At 45.2% G+C, this 23,493-nt stretch overlaps 1 protein-coding gene and 1 long non-coding RNA gene across 3 annotated transcripts in view; both read right to left on the bottom strand.

The window, feature by feature from the left end:
• The window catches only part of LOC146190826 (uncharacterized), a 70,437-nt gene extending 61,007 nt beyond the window's left edge, over window positions 1–9,430 (bottom strand). Inside the window, exon 1 of the long non-coding RNA XR_014706584.1 lies at window positions 9,231–9,430. This is a non-coding gene — a long non-coding RNA (uncharacterized LOC146190826). The remainder of the gene's footprint in view (window positions 1–9,230) is intronic.
• A 2,268-nt stretch (window positions 9,431–11,698) lies between these two features.
• The window catches only part of LOC146190825 (cytochrome P450 3A14-like), a 29,117-nt gene continuing 17,322 nt past the window's right edge, over window positions 11,699–23,493 (bottom strand). For both annotated transcript variants that reach the window (XM_084601200.1, XM_084601201.1), the window contains exons 10-14: window positions 21,505–21,613; window positions 17,937–18,028; window positions 17,260–17,400; window positions 13,656–13,821; window positions 11,699–12,066 (exon numbers count right to left, since the gene is read on the bottom strand). In XM_084601200.1, coding sequence (XP_084457326.1) covers window positions 11,989–12,066; window positions 13,656–13,821; window positions 17,260–17,400; window positions 17,937–18,028; window positions 21,505–21,613 — 586 coding nt within the window. In that variant the 3' untranslated portion in view covers window positions 11,699–11,988. The remainder of the gene's footprint in view (window positions 12,067–13,655; window positions 13,822–17,259; window positions 17,401–17,936; window positions 18,029–21,504; window positions 21,614–23,493) is intronic.

Raw genomic sequence — 23,493 nt, 5'->3', positions numbered from 1 at the left:
AGCGGGAGTGAGGCCCATCTTTATCCTGGCTTAGAGTTACCAGAATCGGAGAACCAGCAGCATTGGTGAGGACTTCAACGGAGCCTTCTCAGAATATACAGAATGACCTTAACTTCAACGGGAACTGGATGCTACTTTCGCTTTACATTAATACGCATGTGTGATCGCAGGATAGTATAGCATGGGTTCGGCGATGGTTAGTGCGCAAGACTAGTATTAGTAGGAATCGATTTGGCTTTATTTCTGGGGTTTATCGTCCCAAAACAGAAGAGGCGTCCGTGTGCTGTGCGATGTCAGCGCACGTTAAAGATCCCCAGGTGGTCGAAATTACTCCGCAGCCCTCCACTACGACTCCTATTTCTCTCTCTTTCCACATTCACTCCCACCTTCCTCCCTTCCCTTACGGTGCGGTTCAGGTGTCCTAAAGAAAAAAAAAAGAAGAAACGTAGAGAGCTTTCATATGAGAGCACTTTCGACCTAGCACCCACAATTATAGCCATCATGAAAGTATACATGAGCACATTATTGATCACGAACAAAGCAGAAAGTAATCTAAAATACACTAAACGTCACCGTCATATCACTGCTGGCCGGGAAGCAATATATTCGCATGTTAACCCACAGCATATGTTCCTTTGTATGAGCAATAATCTGTTCATATTTTGTGGCAAAATATATGGGCGTTGGGATACAAAGGTTGAGAACTTTTCATGTCCGTTACGCCGCAGGTCAGCGTCGTGGTACACCCAGGCGTCGGCTGTAGTCGTGGTGTTGGCGGTGATCGCTCTCACTGCCATGACGTTTGCGCTCCGCGACACCGATATCGCCGAGCCAGAGATCGAAGACGCCAGCCGAATTCCCGACGTGAACAGCATTGGTGCCACAAGCGAGAGGGGGACAAACGCCAACGCCCACGGTCAAGGTCCTACAACGCTGGTCGCAAAGGGTGGCCACGCTCCCAACAACGCGATCGGAAGCAGCCCGGAAGAAGTGACACCAATTAAGTCTGCTTCTGGTGACGCTGGCAGCGACAGGATACAGCCTCAGTCCCTCGCGTACGACGTTCCGCTCGATTCTAACCAGCAGACCGTGCAAGACACGCGGGAAGAGGACGGCCGTCAAAAGAAGACGAGAATCTTGTCGCGGATGAACAAAAAGGAACTGCTGGAAAGTCGAGACTGGCGTCTAGTTAAGATGAAGTGAGGTCACTCACGCAACCACTGCTTGGATGAGGTGGTGTTGTGCGGGAAGCGATTTAGTGCACGCAATTGTGCTCTTACACTGTTAGTTCAGAGTTTTCTACCTCGAGAAATAAATTGTACGTACAAGATACACACACACAAAAGCATCACTTCATTGGACTGTTTAGTTTTAAATGCTCTACAAATATGCGTCAGAGTTATTAAACATTGAACTGTCACCATTAGTGTTATACTAAACCTTATCCCCGCTGTAGTAGTCAGGCGGCTTACCACTGCACTACCCCGGCGTAGGATTATCCCAATTGTTAGGATACGAAAGCTCAACCTGAATCCGCCAGGGAGCGCGAAACCCGCGAAACAACACGAACCCGCCGCTGTGTAAGGAAACCTACATATACGCGCGAAAAACGATGTGGTAGTGGCATTTTTTGTTTCCTTCTTATTTTCGGCTCCTCTGGGGTGTAATGCTTGGAGAAGGGTCTTTGGCCATCCACCTGTGGCACAATAGAAAATCTATCCGTGAAAGACAGGAATACGCCTTAGTTGTAGAACCCTTTGCCGTCCTTTTCCGTTTCACTGATTGAGCGGTAAAAAACACATTCGTCAAGAACCTGGCTAGGATTAACTTGAACCCATTTTGTCACCTCTGGGTAGCCACTGGCGGTGCTGGTGTCAAACCCCGCTCCTCCCATGCTCTTGGCAGATGCTTACACACCTACTCTGTCGGCTACCGTTGCGGACAACGTCACCGGACTGCACAGTGCAATAGTGGGAAACCCGTTACGGAGCCAGTCGTTTGCACCGTACTGACAATTTGAAGTCAGAATCCTAGTAAAACTCGCCAAATAGGACACAGGTTTTTGTGCCCTGAAAGAGACATGCTGCGAAAAGCCGATTGTAATCTTCCTTAATTCCATTCCGTCAACAGGCTGCAGCCCTGCCGCCGATCACGTGCGTATGCAACTTTAAGGCAGGGATGACCGATGAAGTTCGAATCATAATGATTTACGACTTTCTCATGTATCGTTGATGTTAATCTTTTCCTGAGCATCTGCACCTTTTTTTGATTTTCACATGGCTTGGCACTTGGTTTTGGCCTCCCGTAACCTCTGGCTCGATGCGGGCTTTCTCTCACAGTTATTTTAGCTTTTTTATGTTTCAGAAGTTTCACAACACGTGTCCTGTCACGAATTTTTAATCAGCTTCCTCAAGGCAATGCTCTGTATTGCCAGCTCACAAGCAGCCCCTAGCGCGTGGCTCGTTTTCGCCACCTCGGTATATCGATGTGCTCTAGCGTTGGCTCGAATAAACTCCGAAGAGCTTGTAACGTTTACTTTTTCAGGAAGGTTTGTGACAATACCGGAATAAGCGCGGAAAACGTACCTTCTCAAAACGCAGGCTCTATACACTAGACAGAAACATGATTTGTTTCTGTGAACTTTATATTTTGTAGTGGCAATTTCGCTGAATACATACAAATAATTGTGCCACGTTTTGTCTTACCCCGTAAGCCCGCATATCTGAAGAAAAAAAGAATGCACCGCTGGTGCGTTTTGGATGCTCTGTATTAAGGTTTCTTAAACTCTATGTCACTGTAAATGCACCAAAACGCCATACTGACGGCTATGTATAATACATCTATCATTTTGCTGGTATTAAAATTTGAATACATTGGATTTATTCGGTTACCATGGTCGTGGCGCTAGATATCGCCGCTGTCATTGGCCTGACGTTCGCACTCCGTCCGGCATGCCAATAAGGTTCGCGACGCTGGTCCTCCCCTGAGCATGGAGGGCGACGATACGATAGGCGAGAGTGGCACCAGAGACAACGCCACAAGATATGAGCATATAGCCCTGGACGAAGGTGGCGATCCTAGAAACGGAAGCGGGAGAGGAACGGATTATGCGTTCATTTTCAATAATGCAGTGCAGGCACAGTGGCGCAAATGACGACAGGGTTTCGCTATGAGGCTTAATGCTTGATGCGCACATGTCTGGTCGCCATATGCTATTGTTTCTGAGTGTTATAGGTTACAATAGCATATGGCGACCAGACATGTGCGCATCAAGCATTAAGCCTCATAGCGAAACCCTGTCGTCATTTGCGCCACTGTTTCTGAGTGTTATAGGTTACAATAGCATATGGCGACCAGACATGTGCGCATCAAGCATTAAGCCTCATAGCGAAACCCTGTCGTCATTTGCGCCACTGTGCCTGCACTGCATTATGCGTTCATTTTCAATAATGCAGTGCAGACACAGTGGCGCAAATGACGACAGGGTTTCGCTATGAGGCTTAATGCTTGATGCGCACATGTCTGGTCGCCATATGCTATTGTTTCTGAGTGTTATAGGTTACAATTATGGAACAGCGTTTTTTGCATGAAGCCCAAGCCTTACTGCGACAAACAGCTTGCCAAGGCTAAAATTAAAATTCAATTTATTTTCGTGAAAACAACAGAGGGGGCTAAAAAAAAAAGCGAACCAAGATCACTTGATCGCGTTCGAGCCAACTTTTCATTGCACATGGTAACGACGTTGTGTATTTTAACAATAAGCTGAGTTACATTTAAGAACAAGGCCAAATTGCAATTTAAACAAAGAAAACCAGATAAAAAAAACTGAACAAGGGTAAATGGGGTACGCCTCAGTTCGCAGATGAGCCAACGTTTCGACAAGTGGACTTGTCTTCGTCTGGGCATGCCCAGACGAAGACAAGTCCACTTGTCGAAACGTTGGCTCTTCTGCGAACTGAGGCGTACCCGATTTACCCTTGTTCAGTTCTTTTTCATACCGTGCAAACCATCTTCTTCCTTTCGTTCTACCTAAAACCAGATAAAGTAATTCACACATAATTTTTCTAATTGTACAATTCTAGGTACAGTATTTAGAATGCAAGTGAAACGATGTGGTATGTTTAACCAGGTTAGGCAGTACCATACTGTACAGGTATGCGAAAAGTTGAGCTAATTTGTACATGATTGCAAATTACTAGCGCTGCGACGGAGAACAACAATGACAGAGTAATGACAAGGACAAGCGCTGTCCTTGTCATTACTCTCTCGTTGTTGTTCTCCGTCGCAGCGCTCGTAATTTGCAACTGTACAGTTTCGACACTGTTCATAAATTCACTGGCCTAATAATTGCTCTGCTATAAAAACTTTAAACTAAGAGATGCTAGTGCAGTTAATGTTAACTTGTTTGCTGTGCAAAATTGTTCACTGATGTTGGTAAAGAGTGACGGAGTTTTAATTGGCCTAAAACGGTGCATGAAATGGAAATTTTTCATGGTTCCATGCTTTCATGGTTTTCAAGCTTGTTGACCTAATTGTGCTATTGGATTAAGTTCTTGCTGGTTGTTGTGGAGCTGTTGCTTATATGATATATCATTTGGCCAGTGTGTATAAATATAGACCACGTACACTTATTATATTAAGCCGAGTAAATATTCTTCAGTGTGATCGAGCTTCTGAGTGAACCGCTAAGATATGACTAATGGACTTTTTGTTAGTATATGTGTACGATTTAGATGAGTCATGTTTGTTGTCCCCCATACAAGAAAGTAATAGTTTATAAAAGAAAAAGGTAATGAATTGCATATGTGCAGTTTCAACGCTTGGGGTAAGGATGAGCGGAGTTTCGTCAAAATTCCAACAGATTTCGATATTTTTGTTTATAATATAATTAACATGACTGTCCCATGACATGTTCTTGTGTAGATATTGTTAAAGAAAACGCGTCGGATGGCATAGTGATGGTGCCAGTCTGGCGGCCATTACGGAGATCCAGGTTTGCTACGAGCGCACTTCCAGCAATCCTCCACCAAATGTTAAGGGAAACGTACACAGCGGTAGACGCTAGTTAACTGTCAGAAGTACACACCACCAGAACGATCCCAGCTTAGCCTGAGCGTAGTCTTCTTCACAACACCACACCAGCACGTCATCGTCCTCTCGATATTGCGCACTGTAACAATATATTCCCAAAGTTTTAACTGTGTCGACAATTTCTATTGCTTCAGATCCTAGTGTGACGTTTAAAACATATAGTATTGGGGATTGCCTTTGTTTTCTAAACGTTAATCTGCAGATAGTTCGCCTCACTTCATGTCTGCAGGTCTTGAAGGACATTAATTTCTTTATTGCAATCCACTCAGTTGCCCTACCTCTGGTGGGCGTTTGCGAGGCAGGGAATAGCGCAGAGGGGATCATTGCACATGAACGCGTGATCTATAACTAGTTGTCATCCTTTCCATTGGAATAGTATCCACGGAGCTTCAATTAAGCACCGCTTTGAAGAAAATTTGGTTTTTTTGATTGAGGGCTGTCCTGTAGCAATGTCACCCGGACATGTCTGACTGGTGTAGCCGCTCACAACCTTCCTTCAAGGCTTCAGCAGAAAGCGAAGGTGATAATCAGAACCACTACTTCATATTCGTTGCATCAAATGGCTCTTTACAAGTGTTCACTCGGGAATGATGTAAAAAAAGCGCCTCAACCACTTTCGAGACTTTAGGTTCACAGTGTAATACTTTCGGAACTAGTTAATGTGATCTGGATCCTGCATGCAATGTATGTAATTGGTAACAGCCGCAAGAAATTTTAACGTTAGGTTAAACATTTGGTTCTTTAAGAAAATTACTATATGTAAGGGATTGGGAGCAGCTGTTCTGATCTTTCGAGCAGATAACAAAAGCCACTAGCTGTTCAACATAGTCTTCTTTATCTGTCCACTTGTGTATATTAAGACGGAATAAAAAAAAAACAGCTCTAAAGCCACTACTGCCGTGAAACATTCGAAATATAGGCATAAAAATGTAAGAAAGCGCTTGACATTTCACCAAAAGCCCAGAGAGAGGTATGCTCCCACGCGATAGGTCTGAATCAGACAATTCATTTCATGTGAAAGCTAAACCGAGGCTCTGAAACATCATCGTACATTAGAGGAAGCTTCAAGGTATCAATTTTATATAATTTATATATACTCGTCTTACACCACATGGCCCAGTATGCGTATTATACATTACAGGTGGCGAAAGACGCGCGCACGAAAACTGGGAAGGAAAACAAAAAGGGCGCGATGTTCTAAAAACCTCAAGCAGTATCAGTAGTTGATAGGAAGAGTTTACGATTTTTCGTCGGGTTTATTAAGTGTCACACTATGTGCCTTCATTATGCTGTGAGTGAACGTGCATGTCTCCCGGCTGCTGAGTTAATTGAATTAGGTGAGAAACATATTCCCTATGGGCGCTAAGAGATAAATACCTCACTAATGGCTAGAATCGGAAACGAGAAGATACAGTTCATGCATACGAACAGCTACCTTCAAATAACAACGGCACGTGTCAACGTGCCAGTTGTTGATGCTTTGGCGCGAAAAATCCGTAATGCACTTTGGCGAGATAAATCATCGAGCACTGATGATAACACGGCGTCACGAGGTATGTATTAGCGCGAACTCGATAACTTTGTCAGAGAAAGAAAGAGCCTACCTTGAATGTGAACGTTGCCACGTGTCAGTTGCTTTTTGAAGGTCGCTGTTTCGTATATGTACAAGCACTCCATCTTCTCGCTTCCAATTCCGATCACCAGTGGGGTGTCTACTTACTGCCAACTGATTGGTTCGCCATCAAAGACTTCAGTTGCGAATCAGCGCTGTGTCATGTCCTCCTCTCATCTCCTGTCTTTCGCGATGTAACTACGGGAGACCGTCACCAACTCGCCCAACAAACTGCTCCCTTTCATGAAGGCAGCAGGCCTGTCTGCTCCATATACATAAGGCTACAGCTAGAATTCCGAAGGTGAAAACAACGCCAATTTTTTTTTTATTCAGTGAACTTCGAAAGTATTCTTTTAGGCTCTGAGATTTTATAAATATGCTGGGAAAAAATAATTTCACATATTGTATAACTCCGCTATAACATTCAATAATCTGCTGACCTCTCTCGGCCCGTTTCTAGTTACTTTTTATCGGTTTTCAAAGGCCTGCCCCGTTCGGTTTCTATCTCAGTCTTAATTATTCATTGTGAGCACCAGGACGAACTTCAGAAGAAAACTTTTTGTACGCATCGCAAGCTTGAGCCATTCCCATCAACATGTGCATAACACCATATTTAAATATCCCAAAGTTGCCTCAAAACTAAAGGCGTCCCGAATTAACTTTTGTTTCGGCTCTTGTGCTCGAAGGCTTCACAGGTTTTGGGATTCCGCAAAAAGCACTTCCACTGCGAAGTTATCTGATATAGTTTAAAATCTTTAAATACTCAAAGACGCAAGTCACTACCTTGTACTTTTTTTTGTTCTGCTTGTGTTCCGCGGTGTTGCCGCGAACTTGTTCTCTGCCTTCTAGTATTCATACCGCCTTCAACTGGCCTTAACTCAGCTACAGCAGGGATCACCGAAACAGGGTGGCCAAAGTTGCACCGATGACCAACAAGACCAGCGAATACTGGTGGACAGGGCTGAAGCTGCGCTGAAAGCGAATGGACTGCTGGACTAGGAGGTCCAACCGTCACGGCTCTAAAATAGCCTTTTGGCGCTCAATAAAAAGTTTTATCCATACATTGAAGTATACAGGCTGCAATCCAAAGTTCAAGTCCACTTTTAACAGGGCAGTGGGCGGCGATCTAGATTACAATGAGGCTATGCAGCGTGGAACTTTCACAAAATTACGAGCTACCAATTATAGATGGCCCGAACTTCTTCCCTGCTCAGATATGCTGTAGGTTTACGATTGTTAGTGCCCACTGCCCAGGCATGCTTCCAGATATTGGGTGCGGTGTAAGATTTGGTGCAGTAGTGTGAGCAATGTATGGGCTTGGACCGGCCTCCGACTAGTGATTTCCGGTTGGGTGATGCTTCTTTGAAAAGAGGATCAAAAAAGAAACAGAGGACGGCAGGAAATCGTGGGGACAGGTGGGAGTATGAATTTTGCTAGATAAAGGTGGCTGTGGCGACAAGAAAACATTGAATGCATGAAGGTTCTGGGAAGCGCATTTAGTCCCGCAGTTGACGCGTTTAGGCTAATGATGATGACTTTACACGCCACATTATGTTCTTTTCCTGAAAGGCAATGCGGTGATCAGAATTTTTTTGCGAGCCTCGATGGTCAGGCTGGGACCTCGGCTGTTAGGCTTTTGATCGATGGGAATGCAAGTGCTGCCAACGAATTCGGTGGTCGTTTTCGCGTTCAGTCAAGCCTCCGACAGACGCTAAGAGTTAACAACCAAGGAATCAAAGAAAACTGAGATCATGGCCGATGTTGTTTGAGAAGCTCACGCTGGAAAGATCGCAAAATAGCGTGAGGCGACAAGCGCTGCCTTCGCGGCTGAGCTAGCGTTCACAAACGCGTCATCAAGACTAGGTCAATTTTTGCAAGGAATAATATGTAGAAGCTGCCAATGTAACTGAATCTGGACCAGTGTAATACATATTATATCGCAACCTACAATGTCTACTCAACACTCAGTCAGCACTCTTTACTCACACCCACTTTCGGCCGGGTACTTGAAGACAGCTTAAAAAAAAAAAGAAAAACAGAGCTAGAACTGTTCCTATCGATATTTAAGATCTGGGAGGTCCTGCGATAACACTTTGCAATTCAGCGTGCCACTCGAGGCGGCAGCGAAAGAACACAGTGTGCCGAATGTCTGAAATTGCAACAACCTAACAACCCCCAAAGAGTGACTTCATTGTCTTCGTTATGTTGAAGGCTCCGCCTTCTAGAATACGGGTCCGCGAGCGATGGTCTCACCAGACGAGTGAAAAACCAAGCCTTCCTTAAAAACACAGGTTTATTCCGGATCAACAGAAAAGTATTAAATAAAAAAGAAACAGCATTGGTCAAAACTGCACTGAAAACACATCTGCCATCGAAGTGCGCTACAATGGACTATGCAGAATAAAACGGAACATGGGTCAGGGCTTCACCGCGGCAACACAAACACTGCGGCGCGGATAGGGCGAGTAATAGGGCCAAAGCATTGACGACAGTACCAAAGCATTGCTTCTCGCGTGGTAACACTCACGCTAATACTCTTAAGGCATTCTTGTAGACACCGCTTCCGTCTTCGTCTGGCAGGACCCCGCTCCGTCGTCCGTGTACATCCCGCCGGCCTGGGACGATGCCTGGCCGCCCTTCGCTGGCCCGTCGCCCGGCGAAAAAGCCCCGAGCCATGCTTCCGACGCGCTCATCTACCCTCGCTCCCTCGGTCTCGCGCCGATAAGATGCCGCCCCCGCTCCAGGCAGCTCGCTCATGCGTACTCGCGCTGCCCGGGCGGACACCAACACAAATAGGAAAAAGCGCGCGCGGTTTGAAACACTAAAAGGGGCTGTGAGGCCCCACAATGTATCAATGACATCATTGTTTAGTTGTCTACTTCGATATTGGCGCTATTGATTTCAGCTCCAAAAGTTGGCATGTTTTGAACGCATGGGATTCTGTGGAAGCTGCGCAGCAAGGCAAGGTATCACGGAAAGCCGAGCTCGATGGTACGATGTTTTGTCGGAACAATTACTGATGCCTAGCGGACAAGAAAGGATACCAGCCGACTGCTCGTTCCGTCTTCTTTATTGTCCGCTGTGTTTCGCTCTGCTTTCGCAAAAGACAAGGGATACCTTGCCTTTGCCACGGTCAGATTCTGCCACCATTGCCAGTCTGCCATGCCGACGCAACTGCAACAAAATTGGCCGCCGTAGGTCACGATATCGATATGTGGCTCGTTCAAACGCTTTCTTCGTTTGTTTTGAGCCGGTCCTAGTAACGCAAATTTCTACACATCAAAAGTGACGAATGCAGTCAGTCTACAGCACTGCCATCAACTGAGAACATATGAGTTATTGATGGCAGAGGGTCCCAGACTTTTGTGCAGCCACCACCGTCTATGAGCCACCATGAAGTGTATCATGGCTTCTCTTGGAAAGAATGCTAACATCAGCTCGGGACCATGTTATATGAAGATATTTTTTTAAAACCCACTTTCGTTACGAAAGTACAAACTTGGTAAAAATGTAGCATGTGGCTGGTACATATATTCCTCGCACGAAGCAACAAACAAACGAAAAAACAAACAAACAAAAACTATTGGAACAAGCAGAAAACAAAAACAAACATCCTTCCCGAAGTCCCACGACATAAAGCTCAGTAGTACTTTCGAGCGGGCTAGTTGGCTATACGACTCCGACGACCTCCGGCGCTGCATGGTTATACACAAACCAATACACACACAAGTGAATTAAACCAAGACGAGAGCGCATCATCTGTGTTAACGTGTTGGTTTAATTCTCTTGTGTGTGTATTGTTTTTGTGTATAACCATTCAGCGCCGGAGGTCGTCGGAGTCCCACGGCAGCCAACACGCATCATCTACCAGATATTGGTTAGAAGAATTTCCAGTGGCATGATTGCACTGTTCCTTTATTTCTTCAGTAAGACGCTCACTGAATTTTTTTTTCGAAAAGAGTGGATCCTCTCTCTCGGAAAAGAAGGCTATTTTTTGCGGCCTGTCAAGTCTCGCATTAAACTAAGTGCTCCCTCGATACCGCTTTAACCAGCGTGGCCCGAGTGAGCTGTCTCAGTTTTCAAAATTTGTTTCATAAAAACGAGAAGTGCAGTATCGGTCTCACTCCTTGGTAGACAGCTGAACTACGCAGTAATGGGAGAAATGAAGGAAGGAAACTCTCAAGGCCCGTTTTGACGTAACTAGGTACTCTAGTGGAGAAAAGGGTCGACCACTCTCGTCCTTCCTTGGGCGCACAAGCTGGAATACTAACCTATCGGTAGCACATACTATAAGATTGTGCAAATGAGGCGGGCACGCTGCATCTGTTAACTGAATTTTCTCTGCATTTGGCTCTTACATGTATTCGTACAACATTCACCTCTTGATTCTCAAAGATGATGATAATGATGATAATGAAAACGTTTATTGAAGCCACATTGGCTTAGATTAAGGGAAGGCTGAGAAAAAAAAAGCGACTTAAATCTCGTTTCATTTTCTTTAATATGCAAGCAGCATTCGGATCCATACCTGACTAGCCCGCCTTGGTGGTCCAGTGATTAGAGCGCTTGATTACTGACCCAGGCGATACGGTTTCGAGCTCGGCGGCCCAATTTTGGCGGAGGCCATAAGCAAGGTGCCCGTGTTCTGTGCGATGTCAGTGCACGTTAAGGAACTCAAATTAGTCCGGGGCCCTGTCATTAATTTCTTATCTTTGACACTTATATAGATGATAAGTTGCATTAAGTAATATCAAGCAGACCAATGAGGAAAACATAAATGACATACACTAGCGATAAAACGGAGTCGCACAAGAGCGTGGTGCGGATGAGCGAAAATAAAAACATGACTTTTCATCGAAGCATATTTCATCCTCATTATAGTGCAGCTCTGTAACGCTGTCGCGATCACATTGTATCTACTTGATATTGAATAGGCATAACAAAAACCGGCCATTTTTCGTCACCGTCAGCCTGGATGCAACGGCGCAGCAGCAAGTGTTTTTATTCAAATGAACAAAAAATAAGTAAAAAGATGTTTGCCAGCCCCGGTATCTGCTATCTAATCATTAGAAGCGCCTGAACCGGGGCGGTGGAAGTAAAGGAACAGTAAGCAAGAGGGAGAGGAAATCAAAGAGCGGAGCGACAGGAAGAGAGGACAGGGTGCGTAAAAATAAAAGGTATGTACACTATGTTACAGGGGAGGCCCGGCCGTGGCTTAGTTTGCAACGGCGTAGCCCATGGGCTTCTGGTAGGCTGCTTCCTCTTCCTCCCTCTCCGTGAGGTGTTCATAGTCGACGAAATACTATCCAGGGGCCGACGCTTGGTTCCGAGACAATGGCACGGGAGCCGATGTCGAGGGGGCCCTGCAGAGGAGCGCGAAATTAAACCACATGGCTTACAAGCTCTCCTGTATGGGTATCACGTCACGGAACGCTCCAAGCCTCTAAACTGGTTCAACATACTAGCATAAAGAAACATGATTATGCTTGCTGTGGGAGCAAAGTGTGGGAGCACATTACTCCAATACTTCGTTTGCTTCGATTTAATGATGGGTCACGGGTTTCGGCTTTTGAATGCTGATTTCGAGGTCGCGTGTTCAATCCCGGTGGCAGTGGGCGTGCTTCGGTAGAGACGAGGCACAAAAACGCATTTTACCGTGAAATGTCTGCGTGGTGAACAAACCCTTCGTAGTTTCAATTCACCCAGAATTTTCTATGATGGTGTTCTTTATAGTGTCTGTAGCTTCGTAACGTTATAACCCACTATTATATAATCCTACTGTTGTGACTAAGCATTGATCCCATAGGAAACAGTGAGACAAAACCAAGAGATTAACCGATAAAATGCACTCAATATTAGGCACTATAGCAATTTGGCAATTTTCCTTCATTATTAACAAAAAACACATAAACATACCCAGCAACTAGGAAGAGATGTCGGCAGACGTCGGCTGCATGATTTTCCTAACAAGTCACTTTTTAAAGAAACGGCGATGAATGCTTCGTTAGGTATTTTTGATAATATGTTGAACGAAGTAGCCCGGTCTTTCGTAATTTTGTGGGCTACTTTTTTGAAAGCATGGAATGCTTTCAGTTCATATTACCGCCAAACTCTAGTAAACTTCGTTTGATGCTCAATGAGCATGACAAAACTTATACAAAACAATCCAGACCTACACTTCTGAATGATACGGAAGGGACAAAAAGATTATGGGACGCTCGTCCATGTGATACTCTATCTAGGAACACCACCTGCAGCTCAAGACCCCAATCCCTAAACCCCTTCCCATTTTGCGGAATAAAGTTTTATTCTACTGCTACTACATTTGGTTAAATTCTGAGACAATTCGAACAGCTCTTAATGATTACTTTCATCCTGTTGCTCTAAAATATACGTATTAATCTAGCCAAGGCCTCGAAAAAGCGAGACATTTCTGGATGGTGTAGGTGGGTGCAAGTGAGTAATGGAGGGGGTGAGGGAGTAGGCAGGAGGTAGGCGATGAGTGTTGGGTAGAGAGGCTGCTGTAGGGTGGCGTTTCAGGAACGTGGCAGGCTTTTCCACCGATTTTTGATGCGAGGGCATTTGATGGGTCACGGCAAAAAATCGTGGAATGGAAACGATGCACGGAAAGGAGGAAAATGTAAGAACGACAAAAGGAGTGAAGGAGAAAAGTGGAAAGTGGAGAGAAAAGGCGCACGCCCCCTGGTGGTTGTTCCCCCGTAGCAGCCAATAAGAAGGTCTGTGTTGGAGAACAGGAGACTCTATGTAGAAGAGACAGCTCATTAATATCGCCGATTGCAAAACTTCCCATAAATGAGTGAGTGAGTGAGTGAGTGAGTGAGTGAATGAGTGAGTGAGTGAGTGAGTGAGTGAGTGAGTGAGTGAGTGAGTGAGTGAGTGAGTGAGTGAGTGAGTGAGTGAGCAAGCGAGCGATTGTGTAGCGCATACTTACCTCGCCTTGTGAAGGTCCTAGTTCAAGGTTAAACCGTTGAACTAACTGGGCGATCGTGAAACTCAGCGACAGCAGAGCCATGCGCATTCCGACGCAGTTACGCGGTCCAACCCCGAAAGGCTGGTTCGCCATCTTGTGGAAGGCCCCTTCGTTGCCGGGAGAGAACCTGTCGTCAACAGAGGAAAGCTCAAGGTGTCCATAGACAGCCTTGGAACGCTGTTCACTACTTTTTGGTATAGAATGTGTACTATTTTGAAGAGAGGGACATTTTAGGGCCATTTTTTTAGTCTACACCAGCTAAACCATTGCAGCAAAAATCCATTGTAGGTATAGAAGATTTCTTACACTGCTGTAGCTGGTGCAGGTTAAACAAATGGCCATTCCATTTAAGAACGCAGATCACGCTTTCGACATATCCTGCGCGTGGTCTAACAAGGCAATCTGGACTTCCACTTCCAGGAAGGGGGGAGGGAGATGACGGGTAGGGGATGTAGGGACTGGACTGCGTGAAATAAAAGGAGTAAATGCAGTGTTCTAGATTGGCAAAGGGCACCTGTGCCACCCAAGGAACGCGCCTAAAATTGGACATAGAGCGCCATCTGATTTTAAAAAGAGCAGGCTATATATTTGGACAAAGCAGACCAGTCGCCGGGGCGTGGCTGAACTGGTCGGTGGACTGTAAGCTTTCTAGTTCATGTGCAGTGTTTTTATCTAAGCTTTTATATTTTGAAGAACGTAAGTTTTAGAGACAGCCGCGCAAGCTTGCCAACTTGGCTACAAGCCGTGCTGCACGTCGCTGCGTTACGGAAATTATATCGTTGATGTGAGCAGGTTTGAACTTTAAGCTGCCTTGAGCTATACTTTTTTTCTTAATCTAGCTAGAGCCTTAAATAGTACTAAGATGGTTCCAGTATTTTTACTGTGCCGATGATATGCGGCCCTGTGTAGGGACCGAAACTGCTAAATCAGTGCCAATATTGGGCCCATGTTTCGCGCTGCCTCGGAATGGTTTCGAAGTTTGGTGTCTCTGCAAAGCAAACCGAATGTAAGTTTTCGAGCAAATGAACTTTAGCTGCGGTCAAGCATCGCTACCGGAGGCAAAATATCACACCACAGAGAAATAATTTTCTTGAATATGAATCATATGAACTAATATGAATCAGATACTGTTGAATAGGTAATGTCGAGTATAATTGTCCTGGACTAATTACAGGCAATAATTAATCACCATTATTCAAATAATTCAGAATAAAACTGTACAGCACCCAAAAACATCAAATCACATCGTTGCATAGTTCATATCGAGTACGATTTCATTACACTAATTGCTGGCCTTAGGCAATGTTCGTTCATTAGTTAACTGTGATTATAGTGAACTTGCAACTGCAACGCCAAGTCATATGTCCTTGAAAAAGTCTCGCTGAGTGGAATTCAAAATCAAACGCTAAACCACGCAAAAACCATGTAAACCTCCTCTAAAGAAACACACACAGAATAGAAACGAGACAGTATCACTTAGTACTCAATCGCACACACCTTTCTCTCAAAACAAATTGCAACAACTTATTTAGATTTTCATGGTTTTACAAAATACCCGGCGGAATCGGCGTAGGGTAGGTGCGTATTTCGGTGGTCGTCTGCAAAACCTTTCAGGTGAAAATTTTTGTAGCGCTATAACTCAGCGATATGAAGTGCCTCAGGCGGAGTCGAAATCTTAGCCCACTACCCCTTCTCTAGCACACTGCAGTTCTTAAACGTTACAACGACTACCAACGGTACTCTCGGGGATGCTTTAGGAGGGACATTTTTTGCACCTTAAGATAAACGCACACAGTCTGCAGTGCATAATTTCGGTAAGTAATATGGCCTAGAAATATAATAATTCTGGCGCTTTAGTGGGCGCTCCGCCAAATTTTCGATGCTCGCGAGTATTACACTCACGCTTGACTACCCTAGCTCCCCTCCTGATGACTTTCCATGTGCTTTAAAAATTCGACACTTCATCTGTTGCAGCAGCAAAATGTCTACCCCTCCCCCCCCCCCCCCCCTTCACCCCTCTTATCTTCAAAGAAACCAACCTAAAAGTGGCCAACTGAGATGATGTGTTTTGATGGATCAGCTGGTTCAGTGGCACTGTGAAGCTTGCAGCGCACGTGACTAGATGCGCGCAGGAAAAAGAACACGAGGAATGACACAGCACTGATCCACGCCTGACGCGGTTTCTCCCGTGGGCGTCTCAAACCTGCTGCAAGCTTCTTGATGATACCTAACCGGGCGTGACTAGTAGAGCGTCGATTTATGGCGATTTCAACTTGTCGCACCGGAGCTGGTGTTCTTGCTCCGCGATGGCGATTTCGAATTCGCCTGGTCGACCGAAGTAGATTTCGCGTATTTCGGTGGTCGTCTTGAGCAACTCCTTTCTCTCCTCTAGCTTCATCTTCCGACGAGAGGCTGATATCACCGGAACTTCTAGTCGTTGATGTCGTTTTCGAAAGCTGCAGGATATTTTTTTGGTCTGTTTTTAGTTGTCACAGAAATACTGACAGAGGACACTGGGCATTTCCCTGCTTTTGTGAGTGTATATCAAAGTGCGTCAATCAAACAACGTCTACAGCGTTAACAGCGTGTGAATGCAATTTATAGAGTGCCACGCCCACGCCTATTTATCAATTGCTGCACATTTTTCACTAAGATTTAGTTCAGCCTTACATCCACCGTGCGCTCTGCATGCTATGCTGGTCGACGAAAGCCGATTCGCTCTGTAGGGATTTTGGTGGCTTTATTTCTTCTGGAACGCCCATATTCAGTCGACCAGTTGATCTCACCATTACTTTCCCCATCTGTATAATCTCGTCTCAAGTACAGGTAACTAGAAAAAGCTGTTTGTTGGCTGCGGCTGAATGATGCACCACACTCCGCATAATGTGTGGAATTTCGATAAAATACTTGTCACGCCGAATGTGCATTTTTTTGTCGACCGTAGGATATCTCACAGACGTCCCCCCAGAGGCACCACTTCTCTGACCTCGCATAATTAAATATCCGAGTGCCACATGTGACTTTAATTCTTTAACTGGAGTGTCAATAGCAGTCACAGCGTTCGCTACGCTTTGATCACTTGCGAATTTCTTGCTGGTCGCATTACTTCTCAAATCCACCGCAGCTTTTGAAAACATTCACCTCCTTGCAAAAGTGGGTGTATAAAACACACTTAAGGTTTTATACAGCCGTTCAGTTCCACGTGGAGTGGGCGTGATGCCAATTTGGATTCTTTTACTCTTTTATTTTCTACAAATGTTGTACCAGTGGCAAAGTAAGGAATTTTCGAAACTTAGCACAACGGCCACGGAAAACGTTTTCGCCTTTGGGCTACAGAGAAACTCAACGCCTCGTGCTGGGCAGGCCAGTCTAGATGCTCCTACATTAGAATGTTGCATCTCAAGGGAAGACGTGTATAGCTCATGGAATCTGCTAGCTAAACCAGGACTGCCTGTTAATTCTATCTATATTTCGCCACTATTCGAGCTAGAGCAGATGCCATCAACTACATAATTCCGAATCCGTTTAGTGCAGTCTCGTCGAGGTGAGACACTGTGAACCACACCTGTCTGGGTTGAAGGTCAACGGGTCTGGCCAGTACCGAGCATCCCTGTGGATCTGCAGCGTTGGCGACATGATGCACGTCCCGGCCTTGTACTTCACTCCATTGTACTCAAAGTCACTCACAGCAGTCCTCGTAGTAAACCTGCTCGAGAAAAATAAGAATGGGAAGAAAACAGGAAATAAGAAAAATGCCGCTTACAAGAATACTCCTGGACACACCGCTTGACACGATGTTGAAACAAGACAAGGACTTCATAAATTACCCACATTGTTTATGCAAATAAAACACTGCGAACATATTACGTATAAATGTTGTGGTGAGCTTAATCAAGAAAACATGTTTTTTTCAGGCCCAATACGCAAGAAAACATTATTCGAGTGAATATTTGGAACAGCAGCCGCTCACCTTGCTAGGCAGTTTTGGGAGTACAAGTATTCGCAGGTTTCAAAGACTTTCTTGAGTTTATACAATGCTGGGCATTTTTGGTTTGAAGCTCTAAGAAATAGTGTTCACCGTATACATTTCCTCTCGAGTGCGGGGACCAGAAAGGAGTGTGTGAGCTCCGCTCTATATGGGACCTGACCCACTTACGACATCATCAGGCGCACGAAGCAAACTTCAGTACTTTGACAAAAACATGCATCATCCTCAGGTTGCGCGTTGAAGGCGGTACTCACGTAAGTGCAGGCGGATAGAGTCGAAGTGTTTCGTTGATGACCTGGCCCAAGTACGGAAGCTTCCTTGTAACTGTCTCATAATCGAAGCCGTCCTGCACAGAGCGAAAAGCTATTGTCCTAACAGCAAGAGCAGCAAGTGCATCACGTGCCAAATCAGTATGCTCTGTGCCTTGCAACTACAGGCAGGAAAATGAACAGCTATTGAGTTTTTTGTGGCGATATATCTAGCAGAGGTGCCACTTTCCGATGCAGGGGTGAACCTTCCCTATAGTGTGGCTGGCTGTTCACGCCCCAGAAGTGTTTCACGTGTGGCATCAGACATGTTCCCAGTAACTGTTTATTTCGCGGTTTAAGCGCGCTCGTGTTTGATTTTCTGCTTGTAACGAAAGAACTTCGATCAGGCTGTTATTTTTTGCTACAATGCAAGAAACATTAGCGGGAGGTTAACTTCACTTAAACCGACTGAAATCTGCGAAATGACTTGTTGGGATGGTTTAGAATGGTTTCGCATGGCTGTTGGGCATTGAGGAACTGGCGCAGAGTTTGGCGAAGTGTTAGTCTTTATTGCACGGATAAAACTCTAGGTACGCATGTCGCCAATTTGAATCCCTGCCGCAAGCTAGCTTCCTATTTTACTACTAGATTGATACTGAATGGGAAGCAATATCGGAAATAAAACCCTGACTACTGCACTAAAAACAATTACGTCCCAATTTCGATATGAAAAGGGGACATCTGGTGTCACATGAACGTCCATTAGTGATGGCGTAGCAGCGAATGGTGTGTCAAAGGCGATAGAGGGGCAAAGGCCCTGCCGCAGGGGTATCTGTGTTTGCATGCCGTCGTCTCACTCGACACTTTGTTGGCTAGAAAACGAAAACGGTTGGCGCCACAGTTGTTATATAGCAAGTCACGAATCGCAATCAAGGTCTCTGATAGATTTTCACAACCGTACGAGTGACTTCGCAACCAATGATTCTCCATATTGAATATGCCATACTGAATCATGAAAACCTCCATTGGTCATGGGCACTTCAGGCTCTTGGCCGCAGGATGTCTGAAGCGCAGTTTATTTCATAGGGCTTCCCGTGGTAAAACGACTGCAGCATTAAGGTCGGTGTAGTTGTGGCCACCGGAAATTTCTAGTAATCGGGGGTTCGCTAACCTACATTGACGGCGCCTTGAGTTTCGCATCCATAGAAAAGTACTTTGAAACAAAACTCTTCCTAAAATTCGATGCTATTCGAATAATCAGCGTTGCCTTATCTCGCGGCGAATCGTAAGAGCAGGTAAGCTGATTAACGTTCCATAACAAACTAAGCAACTCTATCGCAAGCAGTAACCAGATTATTGTTCTCCACTCCTTGCGCACAAATTCTACATCGCGCTGAATTCGCGTTGACATCGCGGTTTATACAACACCATGACGCAGCGCGATAAGACAGAAGTTCATTTTCTCATTTCGCTTGCACAGGAACATTCGTACACACCAAAACAATGCATACAGCATCTTTCCTTACATCAATTCAAGCCTGACTGCAGTCGTCAGCATTGCTGAAATGCCTGTTATTTTTTTGTATGTTCCATACTTTACGCGCGACCACTACACTCTTGGTTGGAATTGCTCGTCAAGCAGTGGATGCGTTCCCAGTAGAATTCATCCATTTAACCAAATCAAAGACAAAAACGTGAAGATTTGGGGTCGTTTTTGTAACGAGTTTGGTTTGGTTATGGGGTTGAACGTCCCAAAGTGAATAAGGCTATAAGCGATGCCGTAGTGGAAGCCAGAAAATTTGAGTGCTCGGGGTTCTTTAACGTGCGCTGACATCGCACAGAACACGGGCGCCTTGCTTTTCACCTTCGTCAAAAAGTGGCAGCATCCCGCATCCTTGAGCACAGCAGTCGAGCGCCCTAACCACTATACTTCACAGCGATAGGGCGCATTTGTACACACAACAGCTCAACAATCTCGCTTAACGCGGGGGAATATTGACAGCCGCGGTGAAATTATGCAAGTGGGCTGGACTAACGACGGAGCTTTGCCCCTTCCCTCCCTTAATCACATATATACCACGTTTTCATGTACAACTGTTCAACCTTTTGTCCTTGATCGTTCAAGCGACTACACATTACCGTCCCCATGTAGTGTTCCTGCGTTTTAAATTGGCGCCCATTTCTATTGATGTTGCAGTGAAATGGCCGGTCAGACATGCAATGTTACTTTGTTGCAATTATAGCAATGGTATTTCAAAAAATTCTGAAGGAATTTAGAAAAAGGAAAGGAAAAATGCTTTAAGGAAAACACTGCACAAGACGAGTGGCCTGATGTATGCCTCCGCTATGTGATGCAGAGCTATTATCTTCTACTCTCCGAGGAACACTGTGTTCCAAAAAGACAGCGTAGTTGGTCACTGACTGAGCACGCGATAGGGGCCGTTGTACTGACGAAGCAGTTTCTCGGAAAGACCGACATGCCGAGAAGGATACCAAACGAGGACAAGTGAGCATGGCGCGTAGTGTAGTGTGTCAAGGGACGACGACGAGGACAAAATGCGCTGCTCATGCGTGGTATGCGAAGAAGTTGGCGTGTGCTTTTCGTGCTGGGCGCCGCTGTCCTGGAGTTATTCAGCTGCTGTTCTGTCAGTTATCCCTTTGTAAATACATGTACATACATCCACTTTGCAGTGAATATCTGTCGCAAAACCTCGGCACCCTCACGAATCGCAGCAGTGCATTAAACGCACTGAGTGAATTCAGTGCGTTTATTTAAAAGTGAATTAAAGGTTGGATGGGTTCGGTCTCCATCTCCATGGTATTCACGTATATTTACGTCATATTATTATAGTGTAGGTACCGGGTAACCTAAAGAAAGCACGGAACACCGCAGCGATCTTCAACTCCCCGGCTCTTCAGCCTTGCCCAGCGACGGGGCCGCACCATCAGCGTCCGCTACCCTGTCGCTCATCATTGATCCCCCGCGTAACCCTGGAGCATTCAACCGAATGGACGGTGCTGTGGGGAGGACTGGCTCCCCATGTAAGAGTGTGCGATCACAGCACTTTGTCCTCGTCGTCATTCCCTGACAATATTACGTGAAATACCACCCGACATAGATATAATAATGCCCGTCTAAGTAAGCCCGAACGTGCCTGCGTGACCTAGAGGTGGCACGCGTTACTGGTAATGGTTCGCAAGGTTAGCGGCGGGTTTGACCTTCCTCACCCTACTATCTGAACTGAGATGTCCGAGTCGGCATTTCCTGCCTCGTGATGTCGCACAACCCCATAGCGCCAATCAGTACCACGCTATATCAGCTGCCAGTTACCACCTTGCAGAGCCATGGTACTAAGCGTTTTCTATCACAATGCCGATGTCGACGCGAATAGAGCCGACGCCGGCTCTCTCGGAGAACGGAGCCTTTAACGCTACCGCGTTAGGATGTTTTCACGCGCCCAGGAATGTCACTGCGCGCACTGTTCGCAGTTAGAAAATGCGCGACTACGATGACAAATCGCGAAAGTGAACTAATGAGATGTAAACCTTTAAGTGAGAATAGCACTTCACTTGCATTGCTGGAAACAGCGTCGTTGACTTCTTTTCGGACTTTGTCTTGGACGTCTTGGTGCTTGGCCAAAATGTATGTGATGTAACTCAGTGATGTAGATGTAGTGTCGTATCTGAAAAAAAAAAAGAAGGTCAGATAAGCAGAGGATAAGTTTAGTATCCCCCTCGATCGACACTGTGAGTGCGTGATTTCTTTATCTGTAAACCTATGCTACAAGGGCGTTAAATGCCAGAGGCCTGTTCATGTCAAAGTCGGCAATAAAGAAAAAGAAAAAAAATTCTGTTTATCAGAAACCTGGTCACCAACGCCATTCACCCAGGAGAAAAATCTTACAACATCCCTGCTCTTCTGTCGTTAACGACTTCATATGCCTGTTGCAAAATGTTATTTATGTAATAAAAATAAATTACTGTTTTTTTTTCCTTTTCTATCTTTTCATAGGCACATCGTACGTATCGCTTGGAGGCTATTAGAATTCGTTAAAACGAGAAACTCTTCGCAATAACATTTTTAAAATTTTCTTGTTTTCTCGTCATGAAGTATAAAAAAAGCGCTATATTGCTTCGACACCTTCCTTAAAGAAAAAAAAAATGTCCATCTCTTAGAACTTTAGAATAACCGTAATTTATAATTAAATCATTTCGGAGTTTCCACTAGGTTACAACAGGACATATCTGTAATGAACAAGTATTCCTCGTTAGTGCCGAAAGCAGCCCTAGAGTTCTCGCAGTTAGAACTGCCACATTTCACACTCAGGAAGGTACAAGAAAAAAACTTCAAATAAAATATTTACCGCTAATGCAAGCCATCTCTCCTAACCTCACGCACTGTCGCCTGAATTAAGCGCCAAACTCTCAAAAATAATTTTGACGTATTATACTTTTCTTCGTTAAGTGGTAAATGTTATCATCGCTTCTGAAAATTAATTCGGCCGAAATATCTTCTGGAACTCCGTATCTTGAGCGACTAATTACCGCGATTGCTCATGTTATCATCATTACTGCGGGTAAGTTATCAGGACAGTCGATGTTATGCAGTACACTTTACAATTCTTGGCGTTGTGAGTTACAATCTCTCCGTGCTGGGCACGTTTGGGAAGACAAGGGCTCAGACTTTCCATATCCGCAAGCGCCAACATTCCATGCGTGTCTAGTCCTACCAGATGAAAGCACATCTCACCGGAATCGGTTTGTCACAGCCACACAAAGCTCTCTTTTACCAGGCTATGCTCTACTACGTCTTATAAAACTTCGCCTCGGAGTTTACTCTTGAAACGAGAAGATCCTCGCCGTTTTAGAGCTTGGATAAACATCGAGGGCTTTTTTCTACAACCCGCATTGGGAAGAAAGCCAGGGTATTATCCACGGCTCCCAAACATGTCAGGTTAGAGTTTCTGCGTTCTATTCTTGCTTCTTATTGCGCGTCTACAGAGAAGAAAGTCTGCAGACTGTTCGGTTATCTCGCCAAGGTCTGTGTTCATCTTAATGGAAAAGATGTAATACACTTCCTCAACAGGTGGGAATCCCTCTATATCCGTCGGAATGCAGTTGTGTTAATCAACAACCCCCCCCCCCCTTCCAACCCAACCACCTTTTCAGGGATGATCGGGTTTTCTTTGATCCTAAAGGAAGGAGTCATTTAGGGCCTGATATCTGCCCTACAGCGTGAATCGGACCAACAGCTCTTCCTTGAAGCCGCGAACGTTATCGCGGCCTGTCTTTAAAGGACACGACATCCTTTTCTAATTACTGCTAATGCACTAATGCACTATGGTAGCACAGAAAATCCCCGCGCGGATGAAGCCTTTAATCTTCTCCACAACTACAGTGGTAATTATATCGTTATTTCAAAGGTTTGATGCAGCGGGTTCAATTGGCAATGTTGCCTGGGGGCTCTTTGTTGCCGCATGAAAGCGGGTCTATTTTTCAACTGAATTCGCGCCCCAGTGCACTGGTTCCTTGACTTCCACTTACCTCTCGTGTATTATCTACC

This window comes from Amblyomma maculatum, chromosome 4 (genome assembly GCF_055883805.1).
Source record: "Amblyomma maculatum isolate TAMU_Amacu chromosome 4, ASM5588380v1, whole genome shotgun sequence".
NCBI lineage: Eukaryota > Metazoa > Arthropoda > Arachnida > Ixodida > Ixodidae > Amblyomma > Amblyomma maculatum.
The sequence above is the reverse complement of the archived record's forward strand: the minus strand, read 5'-3'. Positions and strand labels throughout refer to the sequence as shown.